Consider the following 17295-nt stretch of genomic DNA (forward strand, 5'->3'; position numbering starts at 1 on the left):
CAGACATTTTATGAGGATCCTAGGGGTTAAAATTATATTTATATATCTGACTCAGACACTTCCATCGATGACTAAATGTTAATTCATTTGCCTACCCACAATGCACCACGCTACTACCCATAAAGCACCGTGCAGTCGGTATGGGCACTTCGCTTATTGTTGCAATGGTTTGATCGCTTTGATGATGTTTGTTGTTAGTTTGCGACAGTTGTTCAATAAATAAAACGTTCTCTTCCGCCGTAAGGCGCCCAAAAATAAAAATCTTGTGACCCGGATGTGAAGAACAGAAGTAGCGGAAGCAGTCGTAGCCACGCACGTGAAATACACCCGACATCTCCATAAACATTGGTGAGGATGGATATCACCGAAGTTCCCGTGACGCAGAAAGGCAAAAGCAAGAAAAAGAAGACTAAAAGTGATGAGATGAAGAACGCAGAACAATCAGACAAGATGAAAACCGACGGCGTCGAAGTGAAAGAAGAGAAGACTGAGGCGAATGTCGTTTTCCCACCGACGTTCAGTGTGTCTGAAATCAAGAATAAACAGCGAAGGCACTTGATGTTTATGAAATTAAAGCAGGAGAAAAGAAAGGTAAAGTCCTTAACTTTTCATCACTGGTGCAATGTAGACCCTTTAACGGAAAAAATAACGCTAGCAGGAGAATTACCGTTTACGGCAAAATAACCACTTCCGAATTTTGATAACGTTGGCGATTATCTTTGTCAGTGTAAATAGTTTGTCTTTTTGTATTTCAGCAAAAGATGGAGCTGAAGAAAAAGAAGAAAAGTCAAGAAAAACTTTTGGGTAAAAAGGTGAGTTTTTGTTTTCTTGTATTGCTGTTGTTGAGGAATTCTACATTATTTTTGGTATTTACTTGCATGCTTACGCTGGTGTTTAAAAAATATAGAAAAGAAGTACCGTAGTATAAAGGGCTTATAAGTAAGTACCTTAAATTACTTCACAGCAAATATCATGACTACTTAGTAATGTTTTATTGGGAAAATAACCTGCACAAAGTTCAATTGAAGTTTGGTATTATTTTTAATTTTTTCTTACTCTTCTGAAGGCACCACCGAAACAAGTCCCCAAGACAATAGAAAACCAGAGAGTGTACGACGAAACAACAGTTGACCCAGAAGATGAAGAGGTGTAGCCACGCTTCTTTTAGCCATCTCAGATCATATGATACATTTCGGTTAAACTCGTTTTATTTTTGTCCTGTTTAGGTTGCATTTGATGAGGCAACAGATGAATTTTCCGCCTACTTCAACGGCATAACCAACCCCAAAGTGCTCATCACGACGGGGGACAGACCCAGAGGGGTGAGCGCATATTCATGCTTCATGTAAACTCTTAATTCGATTTTTGTAAACAGTGAATGGTACTCCCCTGTTTCTCGTAGAGGACGGTGAAATTCTGCGAGCAGCTGGCCACCGTGATCCCACACGCTCACGTCTACTACAGAAGAGGCTTGGCCCTCAAGAGGATCATTCCACAGTGCATCGCCAGGGACTTCACATACCTCATCGTCGTCAACGAGGACCGCAAAGTGCCAAGTATCCTTTCGACGGAGGAATGCTCCTAACTTGCGCTTTCTATTATTAATAATTTTCTGTCAGTTTTTTATTTTATTTTATTTTATTTTATTTTATTTTATTTTATTTTATTTTATTTTATTTTATTTTATTTTATTTTATTTTATTTTATTTTATTTTATTTTATTTTATTTTTATTTTATTTTATTTTATTTTATTTTAAATGAGATTGCTGTCAGGTTTCTTTACAAAGCCACTGCAGTCCTTTTCCAGGTTGATATGCCAATTTTGACAACATTGTCACAAAACTTCCACGGTCAAAACACATTACAGTTTACCGCTGGTGGCGTGCAATCATACACTGAATATAGTATTCCTTGTGTGAAATTGGAAGTCCTCTTAACTATAACTCCAAGATGGTTTGGTTCTTTGTCACCTGCCTGAGGGGCCCACGGCACACTTCAAGGTCAGCAGTGTTCGACTGCGGAAGGAGATGAAGGCAAGTAGTTTAAATTGAGTAGTTAAGTTCTTTCAATACAGCTACGGTTTGGATCCCATTGGAGAGCATGTATTTTCCCAACACTATAATAAGCGCTTCGGAAAATGGATGGATATTGTGCTGCTTTGTGTCCACAGAGACGAGGTAAAGACCCAACCGAGCACAGCCCAGAAGTGATCTTGAACAACTTCACCACACGTTTAGGCCACAGCATCGGCCGCATGTTCGCTGCTCTTTTCCCTCAAAACCCGCAGTTTGTGGGTCGGCAAGTGGCCACCTTCCACAACCAGAGAGACTTCATCTTTTTCCGATTTCACAGGTGAATGTCTGATGAGAGAATGCACGCCCAAGTCACTTGATTGCCATCATTTTAAAGGGGAAGTTAACCCACAAAAAAATATTTTTGACAAAAATGTGACCCGCTTTGGCAAAATGGTCCACATGTCGGAAAGTAACAAGTCGCGTATTTGAGCAAAATGAAACAGGAGGCAGATTTTTTTTTTCTTGGCCGCCCCCTGCGATGGAGAAAAACGTCTGGGTATTGCTGCTTAACTCATAATCCAAAAATGTAATATGAATCATAATGTCATGTTTAGACTAGTAAGGTCACATATAACATATTATTGTCAAAAAAAAGTTTGGAGGGTTGACTTCCACTTTAAGTGCACTTCTCTAATGATGGTTGTGTGTCTTCAGATATATCTTCAAGAACGAGAAGAAGGTCGGCATGCAGGAGTTGGGGCCTCGCTTCACTCTTAAGCTTCGCTCTCTGCAGAAAGGCACCTTCGATTCCAAGTTTGGCGAGTACGAGTGGGTCCTCAAGGTGAGAGCGCGTGCATTTCATTTCATCTCATGCAGGAGCAAAGGAAGGCAGCCAAACCGATTATTCATAGATGCACTTTGAGGGTTAACTTCAAAGTAATAAAAACAAAACAGTATACACCCTCAATCTTCCAATCTTGTTTTATTGCAAACCATTGAACAATAACTCTCAAATAAAAATGAAAAGCCTATTAGTCATCTCCTGAAAAAAGAAGACAGCAGCTAATTTTGTCAGCCTTTTAATCTGCCAATCCCCCGAAATGAATGGATCGGTGCACCCCGATTTGTGGCGGTCGACCTGCTTTGGACTCGAGGCTGGCCTGAAGGCAGTCAAGCGGACTTCAATGAACTGTGCGATATGCTCAGTACTCAAATGAGCCCTGACATAGTCAAATCTCGTGCGCACAATATTTCCACTACGCATCCGCATGAATTATGTGCACCCCTGCTTATAAAAGATCTTGTATGACAATTAAGAATGTAATTGGCCTGTTCCCTTATTTACAATGGGAAACATTGTTTCTCAAGCCAAACAAATTGGATGTAACCAAGAATCCAGGAACGCGTTTTACATAAGTGGTTGACTTGGTATAAAGGTCAAAGGTCTTATGATGATCACTAATGTTTTCCTTCTGTTTGTAGCGCCATGAAATGGACGCCTGCAGGCGGAAATTCCAACTGTGAAGACAAAATCATCTTTCCTGCGACTGCACAAGGACATCCGTTTATCCCACGGTTGTTTGTGGTTTCATTCAAAACGACTATATTGTGTTTACTGGGGATCTTGAGATTTTATAACCAACCGGTGAAAGCAGTTTACAGTCTCAATTACACACCCAATACAGAAAAGTCGATTTTGTTGTTTTAACAAGGTGCGACTTCATTTTTACTGATGTTCAGCCCCTTTAGAAAAAGCCCCTCCTTGCTACAACCATGCCCCAAAATAGCAAATATTAGATTATGTATTATGTTAACATTAACTCCTGTATGAGACAGCACACTAATATTGAGATAACTATTCTGAGTTTTCTGATTTGTCTTTAAAAAAAATTATGGAAATAGATTTTTCAGAGAGCAAGAGGGAAATGTGTGAATATTTATTAAGTCAACCATTACAACTGTACAATAAACAAGGCACACGTTAGGTTCTTTTTTTTTTTTTGTGTACAGAAAGTCCTCAATTGATGATGCTCATAATGAAATTTCGAGGTTACAATCAGCGAAGCAGCAGAAAAATGTCAGCGGCATACTTAATTACTTTAATACTTTTTTACAGTTTTGATTTATGACCAAGGAGTTCATTCATACAAATATTTACTGGAATTAATTATGACATTTTGATGTTTAGACAGGCGCGCACAGCAACATAATACAAAATCACACAGCACAAGAAGGCACAATAACCATTTTTCATTTGTTTTATAAACTAGGAATTTTATTCATACAAATATTTACTGTAGTTATGACTTAACGACTGCTAGCATAGGTTCCAACTGGGGTACAACATCTGTCGCCACTTTAAACCAAGCAAGGACCTCATGTAAGTTGGTGTTAATCATGCATAAAATTGTAAGCACCTGGAAATGTTTACAAAAGTGTTTAAAAAAAAAAAATTGTAGTTTTCCCTATCGCTCCTGAGGCGATTCCAGTCCGTCTCCACCAGGCACCACACCAAAGACCTGTTAAGATTACAAATGTGAGTGTTATTAAAATAATTATTCATTGTTGAAATGAGGCAGAGTGGGACTCACAGGGGCCAAGGCGTCGCTGTTATAGGAAGGAGCAGACTTTCTGCGGTCGGAACGGGTTGTTACTGGATGACATACCGGTGAGCAGCGGATCGTGCTGGGCGTTCTGAAGACAAAACTGCTGAAGGTCAGCGGCGGCCAGGGACACCTAACGGTAACCACAAATAGACATTGGGTTGATGCCGTCAGAACAAATGTATCTGTAAAACTCCGGAGTGACGGAACTCGCATTTAGTCGAAACGAAACACTCGAGAAACGCCCTGACAACTCTAATTCGGCGTAGTTTTTACCTTTACTCTGTTTATGCCCGCTTCAAAACGTAGTTGTTGGACAACTTTCTTCATAGCTACGATGCTTGATGACCCTGACATTTTTCTAATTGGTTGATTTTAGTTTTTGGGGGGAAATTAGTAAAAGTTTAGTTCCAAACTTGTTGACAAGCGAGCGACGAATCCACTTCCGGCTTGTTGGGAGGCGGGTTTTTTTTTTTGTGGTACGTTCAGGGTTTTAAAATACTGTTGGAATTATTATTTTCTCTAACGAAAGCGCTGGAAATAATTTTTCATAAAGATTGTGATTTGGTTTGTGTAATAGGTTGTTAGTTGGTTAGTCATAAAGATTGTGATTTGGTTTGTGTAATAGGTTTGTGTTGTTATTTTAAAGAAGGCGAACATGTCTAAAATGATTATTGGCAATTCCAGATGTATTTGAATGCCACACTTGAAAGTGGAACTACAATAGCGGCCTCTAGTGCTACACATTTGCAGCGATAAAATTACACAAATGGTACAAGTAGCCCTACTAGTTTATAATTAGGAAGTAAATTAAGGATCGCACAGTTGTATTGATGATTCAGTTAAAACCAAAGAAGCTTCAGCATTCTGATCATTAATGTACCCCCCACCCCGCCCCCCTCTCTTCAGTTTCTAGGAGCAACCACAACCAGACAGTTGTGGGAAGTGCAACTGTAGACTATTTAAGTATATTTTTCTGAAAACTTTTTCCTTGAAATGATTTATCTTGGTCTGATTCTTTTATATCACAAAAAAACTGGCGTTTTGAAGGGTGTGTAGACTTTTTATATCCACTGTATCTGTACTTTCTACTCCTTATTTATTTTACTAAAGTAAATGAGTTAAAATGGTACCTCTATTTATGCTATACTACTTTTTTTTTTTTTTTGACCGGAACATCTCTTCTTAAGCACAGTGTGTTGACCTCTTTAGCTACTTCTGCAACCAGAGCAACCGATGCTGGCACTCTCATAAAAGAATCTAGTAGTGTGTGTGGACAGCCACTATAGTCATCTCACAACAGTCCACGCCTCTGCCGGGTCAAAAAACACATCATAAAAACGCACAGCTTCTCTGCGCGATGCGCACGCATGTGCATGGCCAGTTTGAAGAAGATGGAGTTGTCCAGTGAATCTGCTTATACTGCGGATAGGAGACCAATAAGTTCCAAGGTATGTTCACAATGCATGAAAGACACTTTTTCTCTTACTACACTCTGGAGCATTGTTTCAATGTTTGGGGGTGTGTGCTCAGTTCGTGGAACTCCATGTGCTCTACGTGCCAGACGACCAGTGGAATGTGAAGCTGAACAAAGTTCCTGCAGAAGCCACGGAGAGTTTCGTATCTGCTGGTTTCATCAGGTCACATTAAGTTTTATGCATGAAATGAATAGAAAATGGATAAGAGCATGTAAAAAGGCTATATCTAATTTTTTGCTTGTTTAGGGTTTACCCCGAGGTCACCCTGAAGGCCCTGAGGAGTGAACTGGGGGAGCTTCTGGGGACAGAGAGGAGTGTGGACAAATTCTCCTTCTTGAAGTGCGTGGGCCGCAGCTTGGCTCTGGTGAGTCTATCTGACATCACGCTATGCAAGATTAGTTACAGGTGAGCTTGTTTTTGGGGGCACAACGTCTTGATTTTGTCTCTTGTGTGTCAGGTCAAAAGCAAACAGGAGAAGGATATGAAGGCAAAAACATTCGCTCCACCGTATGTATGTAAAACCCGTCCTATTCAGATTTTTGCCTTTTTGTGCAATCCCTGATTGTAATTGTTACCGCCGCCAAGCACATTTGGTATTGAGCATTTCTTAGCAAACTTCACAACAAACTTGTTTTTGTCTTTCCATTTTATTTTGTTGAATTGCATGATTGCCGTATATGTGTTTCCAGGCTGCCCAGCCGGAGCTTTACCTGCTTCCCACAGTGGAGAACGAGAGCAGCCTTTCCTCGCATTCGCTCAGCCCAGACACCAGCAGCAGCTCGCCAGACCCCCCGACCTACTACCCCCACAAGACGTGGAGCTCGCCGGCCGAGACAAAAGAGCCTGTCAAGTTCCCCCACATCCCCCAGTCTTCCCACCAGCTTGTTCCCACCTCCAGCTTGGAGGAGGAGGAGGAGGAGGAGGAAGATGATGAAGAGCAGGGATACAGCTCCTCAGAGGGAGGACATGGGAGGGAGGAAGAGGGTCTCGCTGGCAATAAGATCGAGTGGCATGAGAGGGGGGAGCGTGAACAGAAGAAGTCCAACAGTCAAGCTCAGAGTAAAGGTGACAATAAATGTTTATTTTATTACATTTGCATTGAGGACTCAATGCAACTCATCATTATGTTCCTTTTCTCTTTGTTCCCTCCTTTGTACTTTGTTCCCTAATAAAATAGATTAGATAAATAGATTGTATTTATTTATTATGCATTCTATTTAATACTTTAAATAAATTATTAATGAATTATGAATGGACAATAATCAGAAGGAACAATGCTGTCAGGACTCCAGACTGTCCCTAAATGTTGGCATTTTGCCCATAAAAATTTGAGACCGTGCAACTCAAAATTTCATCGTATCGCACGTGCGACCAATAATTTTGTGTATTTTTTTTTTTTTTTAATGAATTATGAATGGACAATAATCAGAAGGAACAATGCTGTCAGGGCTCCAGACTGTCCCTAAATGTTGACATTTTGCTCATAAAATTTTGAGATAGTGCAACTCAAATTTTCCTCTTAGCGCACGTGCGACCAATAATTTTGTGTATTAAATTTTTTTTTTATGAATGGACAATAATCAGAAGGAACAATACTGTCAGGGCTCCAGACTGTCCCTAAATGTTGGCATTTTGTCCGTAAAAAATTGAGACCGTGCAACTAACATTTTCATCGCCTCTCATATGCCACCAATAGATTTGCTTTTTTCTCTCTCTTCTTCTTCTTCTTGTATATTCTTTGTTGTTGACAAACCTCTGCTCAACACTTCTACCCATTTATGAATGAAGAAGTCGTGAAGACAAGTTGAATATTTACTTTTGCAAATCAATGTACGAGCCATGCGCACCCCTAAAATTTCAGGTTAGGGGCCACTGTGCTTCGAGTAAAAAATAAAATAAAAAAAACTAGTCTGGAGCCCTGTTTGTATTGTTGCTCCCCCCAAAAAAATATAGAAATAGATGTGTACAGTAAAACATTGATTTTTGTGTAAAGGTGGCTTGGCTCAGGTGAAGGAACATCCCCAGGAGGAAGAGGCAACATACAGAAAGAAAAAACATTACCAGCAAGGAAGCAGAGTGGCCAAAGATTCAGGAGCTGCGGAGGATGGAGACTCAGACAGGCAGTGAGCTGAGCTTGCACTTCACCCAACACTCTGTCTTTGTCCTATATACCTGTGTTAGCGCGGTTCTGTCCTCCATCCACAGCCTCGGGAAAGTGCGAGATGTGCACGCATTTCAGTCAATCAGGAGCAAAACAAGTGGGGTAAGGTTTGAAAAGCCATTTTTAAACAAATATGTTCTGCGCAAATGTATGAAAGTACATTGTTTTTGTTTGTTATTAAGGTGACCGAAAGCCCGGTTGTGTTATCCCGACCCATCCGTTGCACCTCTCCTCCTCCTGGTCTAGACCTTACCATGACAACCCACAAGCCCATTGTTTCCACTGTCATCCCGACTAATAGTAAGCCATCATGACGGGAAAACGGCTCACAAGAGGAATATTTGGTCACATTTGAAACAATGTTTGTCTCTTTTAGGAGAAGAGCTAATAGAGGAAATCAAGCTGGTGAAGGAGGAAAGGAAGCAATTGGAGTGGAAAAGGCAGGAGTTGCTCAGGAAAGGGAAAGATCTGTTGGCCCAGAACAGACATCGCAGGAACCAAGGTGGTGAAAAACTTAAGATGGTGACCACAACATAACAACCATAGTCGACTGTATTAAGGTTCTTGATTGAGTGTGTCCTTAAAACAAGTCCTTGGGGCACTCCTCTATTAATGGTTTCTGTCTGTCGGTTATTTTAATTATGCTGTAATTAAATGATATAACTGATTAGAATTTTAGAGGCTGGTAAAAAAGGTAGGAAAAAAAGCCTGTCCTTTTTTTTTAATTAATAATAAAATTAGCTTGTCAAAATTTCATGTAAAATTAAAACAATGGCGCAATAAAAATGATCTGCACAGCCAATCCAGTAGTACATGCTGCTGCTCCCATTCCGAGACCCAGCTCCTGTCGATCCCAAACCCTGATAGAAGATGAAGATGTAGATGATGAAGAATAATATGAAGATAAAGAAGATGAAGATAAAGATGAGGATGATGATGATGGTTGTCAGGAAGGGCATCTCTCTTAAAAACTACCAACCAAATCATGAGAGTGGCTCGATGTGGTGACTCATGATTGGACAAGCTAAAGATCACGGCAATATAGTTTAAAAAAAAAAAAAATCAGATTGTGTTTTACATTTAAAAAATAATAATAATAAATTAAAGAAAATAAATAAGTTAATCAAAGCTTCTTTTTTTTAAAAATAATGTCAATGTAAATTATATATATATATATATACAGTATAACAATGCTTTTTTAAAATAAAATTCAATGTTTGTCAAATGTTTTAAATCATAATAGAAATTACTTTCCTAAACATTTTAAAATATTATATAGCGTATATAAATTGAATTATTTTCAAAAGTGTGGTAACACAAATGACATGAAAAGTACTGTAATTTGGTTGTATAGTTTTATACATAAAAAATAATTATATAAAATGTTATATTTTACAAATAATATGCATACTTGGAATTATATAATATACGTAAGTGAATAAGAGGAGTAAAAAAACAACAACTTTATTTTGTACTGTTTAAAGTTAGATTGTTTTGTTTTTAAATATAAAAAAATATTTTAATTTGATCATTTATCCCCCCCAAAAAAGGAGTAATATTTGCTTGACATGGGATTTAGTTAACCCTGTCTGCACTGAGCACGACTCCTAAAAAAAAAAAGAAAGAAAAAAGACCTTTTCAGAGCACAAAGATTTGTAAGGCCAACTTTGTCAAGTGTTTGGCTTCAATTTCAGATGGAAGAGCAGAATGCTCCTTCTGTATACCTGGAAAGGGATTAAAAAAAAATTAACTTCGCATTTCCCCTCCCATTGATTTTACAAGCCCGTGACAACTGGAAAAAAAAGTACTTTGATACCAAGAAGGCCACTGCGCCTTTGGAAGACGCACTGAGGAATGTGCGACAAGAGCTGGAGACATTCTACAACAAACTCCTGCACCAGCTCCACGCCAGAGATAACAGAGGCAAGCCGCAAAAGCAAGGAAGATCCTCTGAAAAGGTGATGATGACAAATAGCTTTCACTTGAATGCGTTAGACAGAGGTGGCAAAAGTACTCGTGCATTTGTAGTTTGGTTTTGTAACTAAAGGGGGCGATGTTTGTTTAGAATGAGCTCATCATTCAGATCCTGACAGAGAGCCACGACATCGACAACTTGAAGAGGAAAGTTGAAGACGCCAAGATGAAGCTGTTAACGGAGATAAAGGTAAATCTTACAGTCAAAGTAGCTCCACAGTCCTTCACTGAACATTCTATCTTCCAACAAACGCTGCTGCAGCTGAGGAAACAGGCTGCCACTGAACTGAGGGCACTGAAGGCCGAGCTGGCCCAGAAGAAGAGTCAGTCGGTACATCGGGGGCCTGTGGCATCTCTGAGTTTTGTGAGTGACACGCGAGACAAGGCAAAAGTATGAAACAGCTACAATTGACATGGCCGTAGACAGCCAACGGGTCATTTTTCCTTTTTTTTCCCCTTGCTTTGACTTGTGAGCGAGCAAAAAATTTGAGATACAATAATTATAATAGTGGCAGTGAATTATTAGTAGTATAATACAACTCACTTCACAAGCAGCAATTGGGAAGATGGTAAACAATTAATTAAAAAAAAAAAAAAAAAAAACTACTAACTGAGTAAACCATATAGCTTACGACAGCTGATTTAGCTTTATGCTAGCATTAACAAACAATGCAAAACGATATAAATTGGCTAACAAGTGGCATTGGTCTTGCGGTTTTATAACCCTGTAAGTAATGGATATTTGAACGCAAACTGTACAGCAACACATGTAGACAGACTAAAGCCTATAACAATATGCAAAGCATATATATATTTAAAAAAAAAAAAAATTCTAACATCACTTGAGCTTACTGAATGAGTTGCTATTCTGTGGTTCTTGTTTCTGTATTAGTGTTTTTTTTGTTTTGTTTTTTAAATTAAGTACAGTATTATCAAGTGCCGTTTCATATTAACTCATTCACTGCCATTGACGGCTATAGACGAAATAGTTCAAATGAATTTTTGACGTCTATAGCCGTCAGTCAATAGGAGTGAATGAGTTAAAAGATGTTACAAAATTATGTATAGTAAAGAGTAAACTGTCTGGTTCCCATTCTTGTCAGTATTTTTTGTTTTCACTTCTTGTAACGCTTAGGCCTAAATGTTTGTTATTTTTAAATGTCTTTTGAAGAAATGGTAGTTGGTAGGTATTTTAATTTTTTACACCAATATGAGGATTATAGTCTCAACTAATAAACATTTGAGCCAAACAATTTTCACATACATGGATCAAAAAGAAAGTTAAGCAATTAGACCTTTTATTGTCAAATAGCAGTACAGTATTAAAAATCAACCTAAGATCCCTCAAAATCAAGAGTATGTGAGTTTATGACAAAAAATGAATTGTTGAAATTTTAAGTACTCTATAACTGAATCAAACTAGACAATGACTACAGTAGCTCAAGTACTTTTCTTCCCTCATTGCATTGAATCCAAGGGTTCTGTTGTCATTTATTTATTGGACATTGTGTGTAAAAGGCAGACTAGTATACAGATCACAATCAGTTCAGTAGCAGTGGTAAGCACACAAAAACTGAATCACAGTTTACTCATTTAGCCCAGTGGAATATCTGAGACCAAAATGCACTGAAATGTAGCAGCAAAAAAAAAAAAAAAGCCTGAAGGACATGAATGCATCTGCAAACTGGCACTGCGTTGCCACAAAGGTGCTTGTTGACTTGGCAACAACAACAACACAGCCGCTGAAAATGTCGAGAGCCCGTAAACCTTCGGCCAGCTAGCATCCAAAGAGAGCGTTCCACATCATTGCGCTCTGTTGCCTGGCAACCGGATCGTCGCTGTAGTCCAAAATGTTAGCGTTCCACATGCCTACTCCTCTCAAACCTTTAGATTTCACAAAATTCGTCTTGAGGCAAATACTCTCTGGGTCGTCATACCGAACCTGGTGAATCTGTCCTTCCGGGTCCTGAACAATGAGGACACAAAGTTGTGGTTAACTTGAAGATGTTCAACAGGAAGGTTTACTGTAGGAAGGCTTTGAGGTTGTGTTCTCATTTTTTTCCCATTAGGCTATTTCATAGTTTAAGACTCCTGGATTGTTTTCTTTTGTTTTACTATCTTTGTTATTGAGATTTTGTTTTGTATGTCTTGTACATGATTATTATTTTGCTTTTGTATGCCATGTTCTGGCTGTAGATTGCAATTTGTCAAAGAATTGTTGAGTGTGTGTGTGGGGGGGGTAGGGGCACCTGAAATTGAAGAGTGACAGGTGGTGGCGAGTGTTTGAATATAACGTGGCTGTAATTAACATTAACAATGAAAAGTTTAATAAAAAGTTTGCGACCACAATGTGGTTACCAGGTGGGCTAACGGTTAGCTTAGCTTCTTTCAGTCTCCTAAGTCAATAGCAAAAGGTGGATGAATATTATGACGGTTATTAGGATTTATTTATTTATTTTTGTTTTCTTTTTTTCTACTCATGATGTGGGTAAAGCTTTGGCTCCCCTGAATGAACTTCATTCTTTTGTTACTACCACTAATCACTCTTCTTTATATTTTCCAGCAGTGTGGAATCTGTCCTGTAGTATCATGCTGCCTCTTACAGGTCAGTCTCGGTACTACAACAGAATTCTGGGTTGAAGGAGGAACCTGGCTGTTCTTAACAATAACAATAAAAAGTTTAATAAAAGGTTTGCAGCCACAATGTGGTTACCAGGTGGGCTAACAGTTAGCTTAGCTTCTTTCAGTCCCCTAAGTCAATAGCAAAAGGTGGATGAATATTATGACGGTTATTAGGATTTATTTATTTATTTATTTTTGTTTTCTTTTTTTCTACTCATGATGTGGGTAAAGCTTTGGCTCCCTTGAATGAACTTCCTTCTTTTGTTACTACCACTAATCACTCTTCTTTATATTTTCCAGCAGTGTAGAATCTGTCCTGTAGTATCATGCTGCCTCTTACAGGTCAGTCTTGGTACTACAACAGAATTCTGAGTTGAAGGAGGAACCTGGCTGTTCTTAACAATAACAATAAAAAGTTTAACAAAAGGTTTGCGGCCACAATGTGGTTACCAGGTGGGCTAACAGTTAGCTTAGCTTCTTTCAGTCCCCTAAGTCAATAGCAAAAGGTGGATGAATATTATGACGGTTATTAGGATTTATTTATTTATTTTTCTTTTCTTTTTTTTCTACTCATGATGTGGGTAAAGCTTTGGCTCCCCTGAATGAACTTCCTTCTTTTGTTACTACCACTAATCACTCTTCTTTATATTTTCCAGCAGTGTGGAATCTGTCCTGTAGTATCATGCTGCCTCTTACAGGTCAGTCTCGGTACTACAACAGAATTCTAAGTCCCCCCCCCCCCCCGCACACACACACACACTGGTCATGTGTATAATTAAATCAATCAAAACACCTTAAAGCAGAACCAATACACACCATGTAATTGAAGTAGGGCGCCTGCTGCTCGCCGTCCCACAAGCGGCCTGACAAGGAGCTGTTGACTTGCTTCATGATCCAGCTGTAGGCTTTTTGCTTTCCAGCAGCATCACTACATGGAGCACCACGGAATGGCACTTTGGCAATCGAACAGAGGCCATCCTGGTGCATGGGAAGATACAGTCAATTGTGCTGGAAAAGTACACAGCCTTTGTCATAAACCAAATAAAAAATATTAGTGTTGGGCAACACTATATAAAAATCCAACCTGTGAAAGGTTGAGACAAGGGTAGTCGTAGCCGTACCATGGCACGCCCATCACTAACTTCTGTGGAGCTATCTTCAAATTCAGATATTGGTCATAGGCTGGAGAGAGACAGAAAGACAAGCGGTTGTTGTTGTTGATCGGTTAGTTCACCCTTGACACGCCATTGCACCACAAACCGTTAACAGTTTGCGTAAGGGGGGCGTTGGCCATGGCGATACAGTCGCCCAGGATCTGGCTCTGCTCATCGTAGGACATCACAAAAAGCAAATCGCAGGATTCGGCGATGGTGACGTAATCGTAGCAGCGCTTGTCGATGCATTTGGGGGACCAGGCGACATCAAAAGACACCTAAAGAAGAGGATTAGGTCAGCAGGGGGGTTATAGGTGTAGCAGGGACCAGAAGCGTGGCCACCTGGGAACCGGGGATCTCCTTGTGGAACGCCTCAGTGGTTTCTTTGACCAGATCTGTTAGGGCGAAGTACTCAGGCGAGCCTTCTTCTACTGCTTGTTCAATGTCGATGTTGATTCCATCCATGAACTGGTTTTTGGCCAAGTCGACCTTGTCCCTTATCCAGCCTGTCCTGTTGTTTTGGTCCACGATGTAAGCGAGGTGAACGTCACCTTTAGGAAAGGCGTACGAATGAAACATTCTACTAAATTGCTGACATTTCCATCCCCAGGAAATACAGCGTAGAAAATAAAATGTTAGCAAGAACAATCATATTTCTTATTAACTTAACTCATTCACTGCCATTGACAGCTATAGACTTTAAAAAAATATTTTTAACTATTTCTATTAGTTAAACATTTTTTTCCCATTTTTGTTAAGAATATAATATATTTAGAACAGATATAAAATTTGTGATTAATCGTGAGTTAACTAGTGAAGTCATGCGATTAATTACGATTACAAATTTTAATTGCCTGATGCCCCTAATTTTTAACAATCTTTTCTTTTAAACAAAAAAACACATTTTTTGTTTTTTAATTTTTTAATCATCTTTTGTTTTTTTTAAAAGAAAACATTATTAAAAATTAGGGGCAATTAGGGGGTAATTAATCAGATGACTTCACTAGTTAACCCATGATTAATCACAAATTTTATTTCTGTTCTAATACAATTTAAAAAAATTATAGGATTTCATACTCTTGTTAACAAAAGTAAGAAAATAAAGTAAAAAAATTTAAACTAATAGGAATAGTTCAAATGATTTTTTGACGTCTATAGTCGTCAATGGCAGTGAAAGTGTTAATAAATAATTATGCTTTAGGCTAGGCTACCGATAAGTAGACAATAAGGGCGAGACATCAAATGATTGGATCAAGGTAATACCTTTGAGTACGACCCGTGCTCCTTTGGAATGAGCATAACACATGAGCTCCGAGTCGTATTTCCCAAATGTGGCCACTGTCGTCACCACGCTCCAATTGTACGACTTCCATGTCTTCCCGCCCACGTCGAACACAAACACCTGAGCACACACCCACACAAAAATTGTTAAATTTATTACTTGGAAAACTGAAGCACACTTTCCCTGTGTGGTCAGTGTTTGTATACATACGGACACATGCAGATATTCTATATTTTTTGTCCACATCAAATAGGCAACTAAAATTAAAGTGACAGTGTATATTATTTAGCGCCATCTAGTGGTGCATCAGAGAGCCCACACTTCACAAACTTAATGCCAATTATTATTTGGAGTGAGCGAGCAAGCGTGGCTAGCAAGGACTCGTTGGAGCGGCTAACAAGAGCGGCTAGCGAGTGAAGCTAGCAAAATCTAGCGAGAGTAAAGCAGACAAGCTGCGAATCACGGGACTCAGCGGCAACCAACGGCAGGCCCCAGCTGTGGAAGGTAAGCGCCAGTCGACCCATTGGGTCCGGCAACAGCTGCAAGCACCATCAGAGGCTAACTAGTAACTACATTCACAAAGTTCTTCTCCTTTAGGTAACCATAGCAGAAAGATGGCAGCCAGAGGTCAGCATCCTGTAAGGTGTGGCGCAATTTATGTAATATAGTGATTGCCAGACCATATATATATATATATATATATATATATATAATTTATTTTTTTACGTATGCTGATGTGATAGAGGATATTATTTGCATATGATTAAAACTAATAGTGGGTTTTTAAAATGAATTAATTATTAGTTCACCACTAGATGGTACTAAATAATACACGCTGTCTTTTTTAAAACAAAAAAAAACACTAGTAATCAGTCCTAAATTTTGACTTACGTTGTTATTCAATAGCATGAGATCATTTCGGGGTAAATCAGAAAGTGGACCCCCTCCAAAAGTGGAGTTCTACTATATTTGTGACGACGCACTCACACCGAGATCCTATCTATCCTTCCTATTTTTCTTTTAAAACAAAATATTGTGCAATATTAATGACAGACAGAATAGTACAAAGATATTGACGTTTTACAAAACTGCTGAATTGTTACAAAATCTTACAAATGCTTGATACACTGCTGTAATCAATTTTGATCTGATTTGGAATTTAAGGAGAATAGAAACCTCGTGAGACCAAATAAACAACAACACCGCGCACAAAGCAGAAAAACGTTCTCAAAAAAAGTATTTTTTTTGTGCTTACTCGAAGTATTTGTCATGATATAGAAACATCGTATTAACGTTGTAAGTGATACTTTTGAGTGGATTATCCTCATTTGAAGAGGATTTATTCAATGAGTTGAAAGGGTCCAGCAATAGTACCTCGAAATCTCTCTCGTCACGTATCTGATGGCATAATTCGGCTCTCTCGCACGGACAGAAGTCGGCCCAGCTAACCAGGATTAACGCCGATAAAAACACAAGAAAATAGGGTGACATTTTAAATCCGGACTTCCGAAAAAAAAACGAACCACACTCGGAAGAGTTCGTCCTCTATGGTGGCTGGTGATGGTCAAAGTTTAGACAGTCAAGTTATGCGCAAATCAGAAGTGTCCTGACTTAAACGTTAAAACTATTGCATTTATTGGACAATAAAATACTGTCGTGTCGTGTATAACTTTTGCACCTCGTATATGTCTCTTGATTTTCATGACAATTCAATGTAATGCAATATGAATCATGTCTTATAATAAGGCAGTAATATATTGAGATGAGATGTGATTCTGCACCCCCAAAAAAGTCATTTGAACTTAATTTGAGCATTTACATCGCTTGCAAATGATTAAAATGCAATGCTTAGTGCCTACATTGAAAATGACTGCCACTCGCTAAATGTCAACTTCGTGGATATAGTATTATGACAGTTCCTCTGGCACTGAGTGAGACACATGATAATTAGTTACATTTAACTGGCGACTGGCGTTAGGATTATCAGGGGGTCTACGGAAAAATG

At 38.9% G+C, this 17295-nt stretch overlaps 4 protein-coding genes across 5 annotated transcripts; 2 read left to right on the plus strand and 2 right to left on the minus strand.

Annotated features, from left to right (window-relative positions):
* The first annotated feature begins 124 nt into the window (after nucleotides 1-124).
* Nucleotides 125-4000, plus strand: rpf1 (ribosome production factor 1 homolog). Its single transcript, XM_077583750.1, has 9 exons — nucleotides 125-591; nucleotides 756-812; nucleotides 1067-1147; nucleotides 1227-1322; nucleotides 1403-1556; nucleotides 1952-2034; nucleotides 2172-2353; nucleotides 2731-2857; nucleotides 3499-4000. Exons 1-9 carry the CDS (start codon nucleotides 355-357, stop codon nucleotides 3538-3540), a joined length of 1059 nt encoding a protein of 352 aa, XP_077439876.1. The 5' UTR covers nucleotides 125-354; the 3' UTR covers nucleotides 3541-4000.
* A 262-nt stretch (nucleotides 4001-4262) lies between these two features.
* LOC144062396 (guanine nucleotide-binding protein G(I)/G(S)/G(O) subunit gamma-5) lies at nucleotides 4263-5078 on the minus strand. The gene is made up of 3 exons (XM_077583751.1): nucleotides 4896-5078; nucleotides 4608-4752; nucleotides 4263-4535 (listed from the first exon to the last, which is right to left on the minus strand). Exons 1-2 carry the CDS (start codon nucleotides 4974-4976, stop codon nucleotides 4627-4629), a joined length of 207 nt encoding a protein of 68 aa, XP_077439877.1. The 5' UTR covers nucleotides 4977-5078; the 3' UTR covers nucleotides 4263-4535; nucleotides 4608-4626.
* Nucleotides 4639-13356, plus strand: spata1 (spermatogenesis associated 1). Of its 2 annotated transcripts, XM_077583744.1 has the most exons (14): nucleotides 4639-4758; nucleotides 6004-6070; nucleotides 6153-6259; nucleotides 6344-6461; nucleotides 6555-6608; nucleotides 6787-7162; nucleotides 8091-8220; nucleotides 8303-8360; nucleotides 8441-8558; nucleotides 8635-8760; nucleotides 10041-10216; nucleotides 10324-10422; nucleotides 10495-10596; nucleotides 12799-13356. In XM_077583744.1, exons 2-14 carry the CDS (start codon nucleotides 6014-6016, stop codon nucleotides 12955-12957), a joined length of 1680 nt encoding a protein of 559 aa, XP_077439870.1. In that variant the 5' UTR covers nucleotides 4639-4758; nucleotides 6004-6013; the 3' UTR covers nucleotides 12958-13356. The 2 variants fall into 2 exon arrangements, with proteins under 2 accessions (XP_077439870.1, XP_077439872.1); XM_077583746.1 differs by lacking the exons at nucleotides 4639-4758; nucleotides 12799-13356 and having other exon boundaries at nucleotides 5990-6070; nucleotides 10495-11557.
* Nucleotides 11514-16853, minus strand: ctbs (chitobiase, di-N-acetyl-). Its single transcript, XM_077583749.1, has 7 exons — nucleotides 16665-16853; nucleotides 15272-15410; nucleotides 14351-14559; nucleotides 14115-14286; nucleotides 13939-14036; nucleotides 13671-13832; nucleotides 11514-12198 (listed from the first exon to the last, which is right to left on the minus strand). Exons 1-7 carry the CDS (start codon nucleotides 16779-16781, stop codon nucleotides 12010-12012), a joined length of 1086 nt encoding a protein of 361 aa, XP_077439875.1. The 5' UTR covers nucleotides 16782-16853; the 3' UTR covers nucleotides 11514-12009.
* Between the last annotated feature and the right edge of the window lie 442 nt (nucleotides 16854-17295).

Source organism: Vanacampus margaritifer, chromosome 13 (genome assembly GCF_051991255.1).
Source record: "Vanacampus margaritifer isolate UIUO_Vmar chromosome 13, RoL_Vmar_1.0, whole genome shotgun sequence".
NCBI lineage: Eukaryota > Metazoa > Chordata > Actinopteri > Syngnathiformes > Syngnathidae > Vanacampus > Vanacampus margaritifer.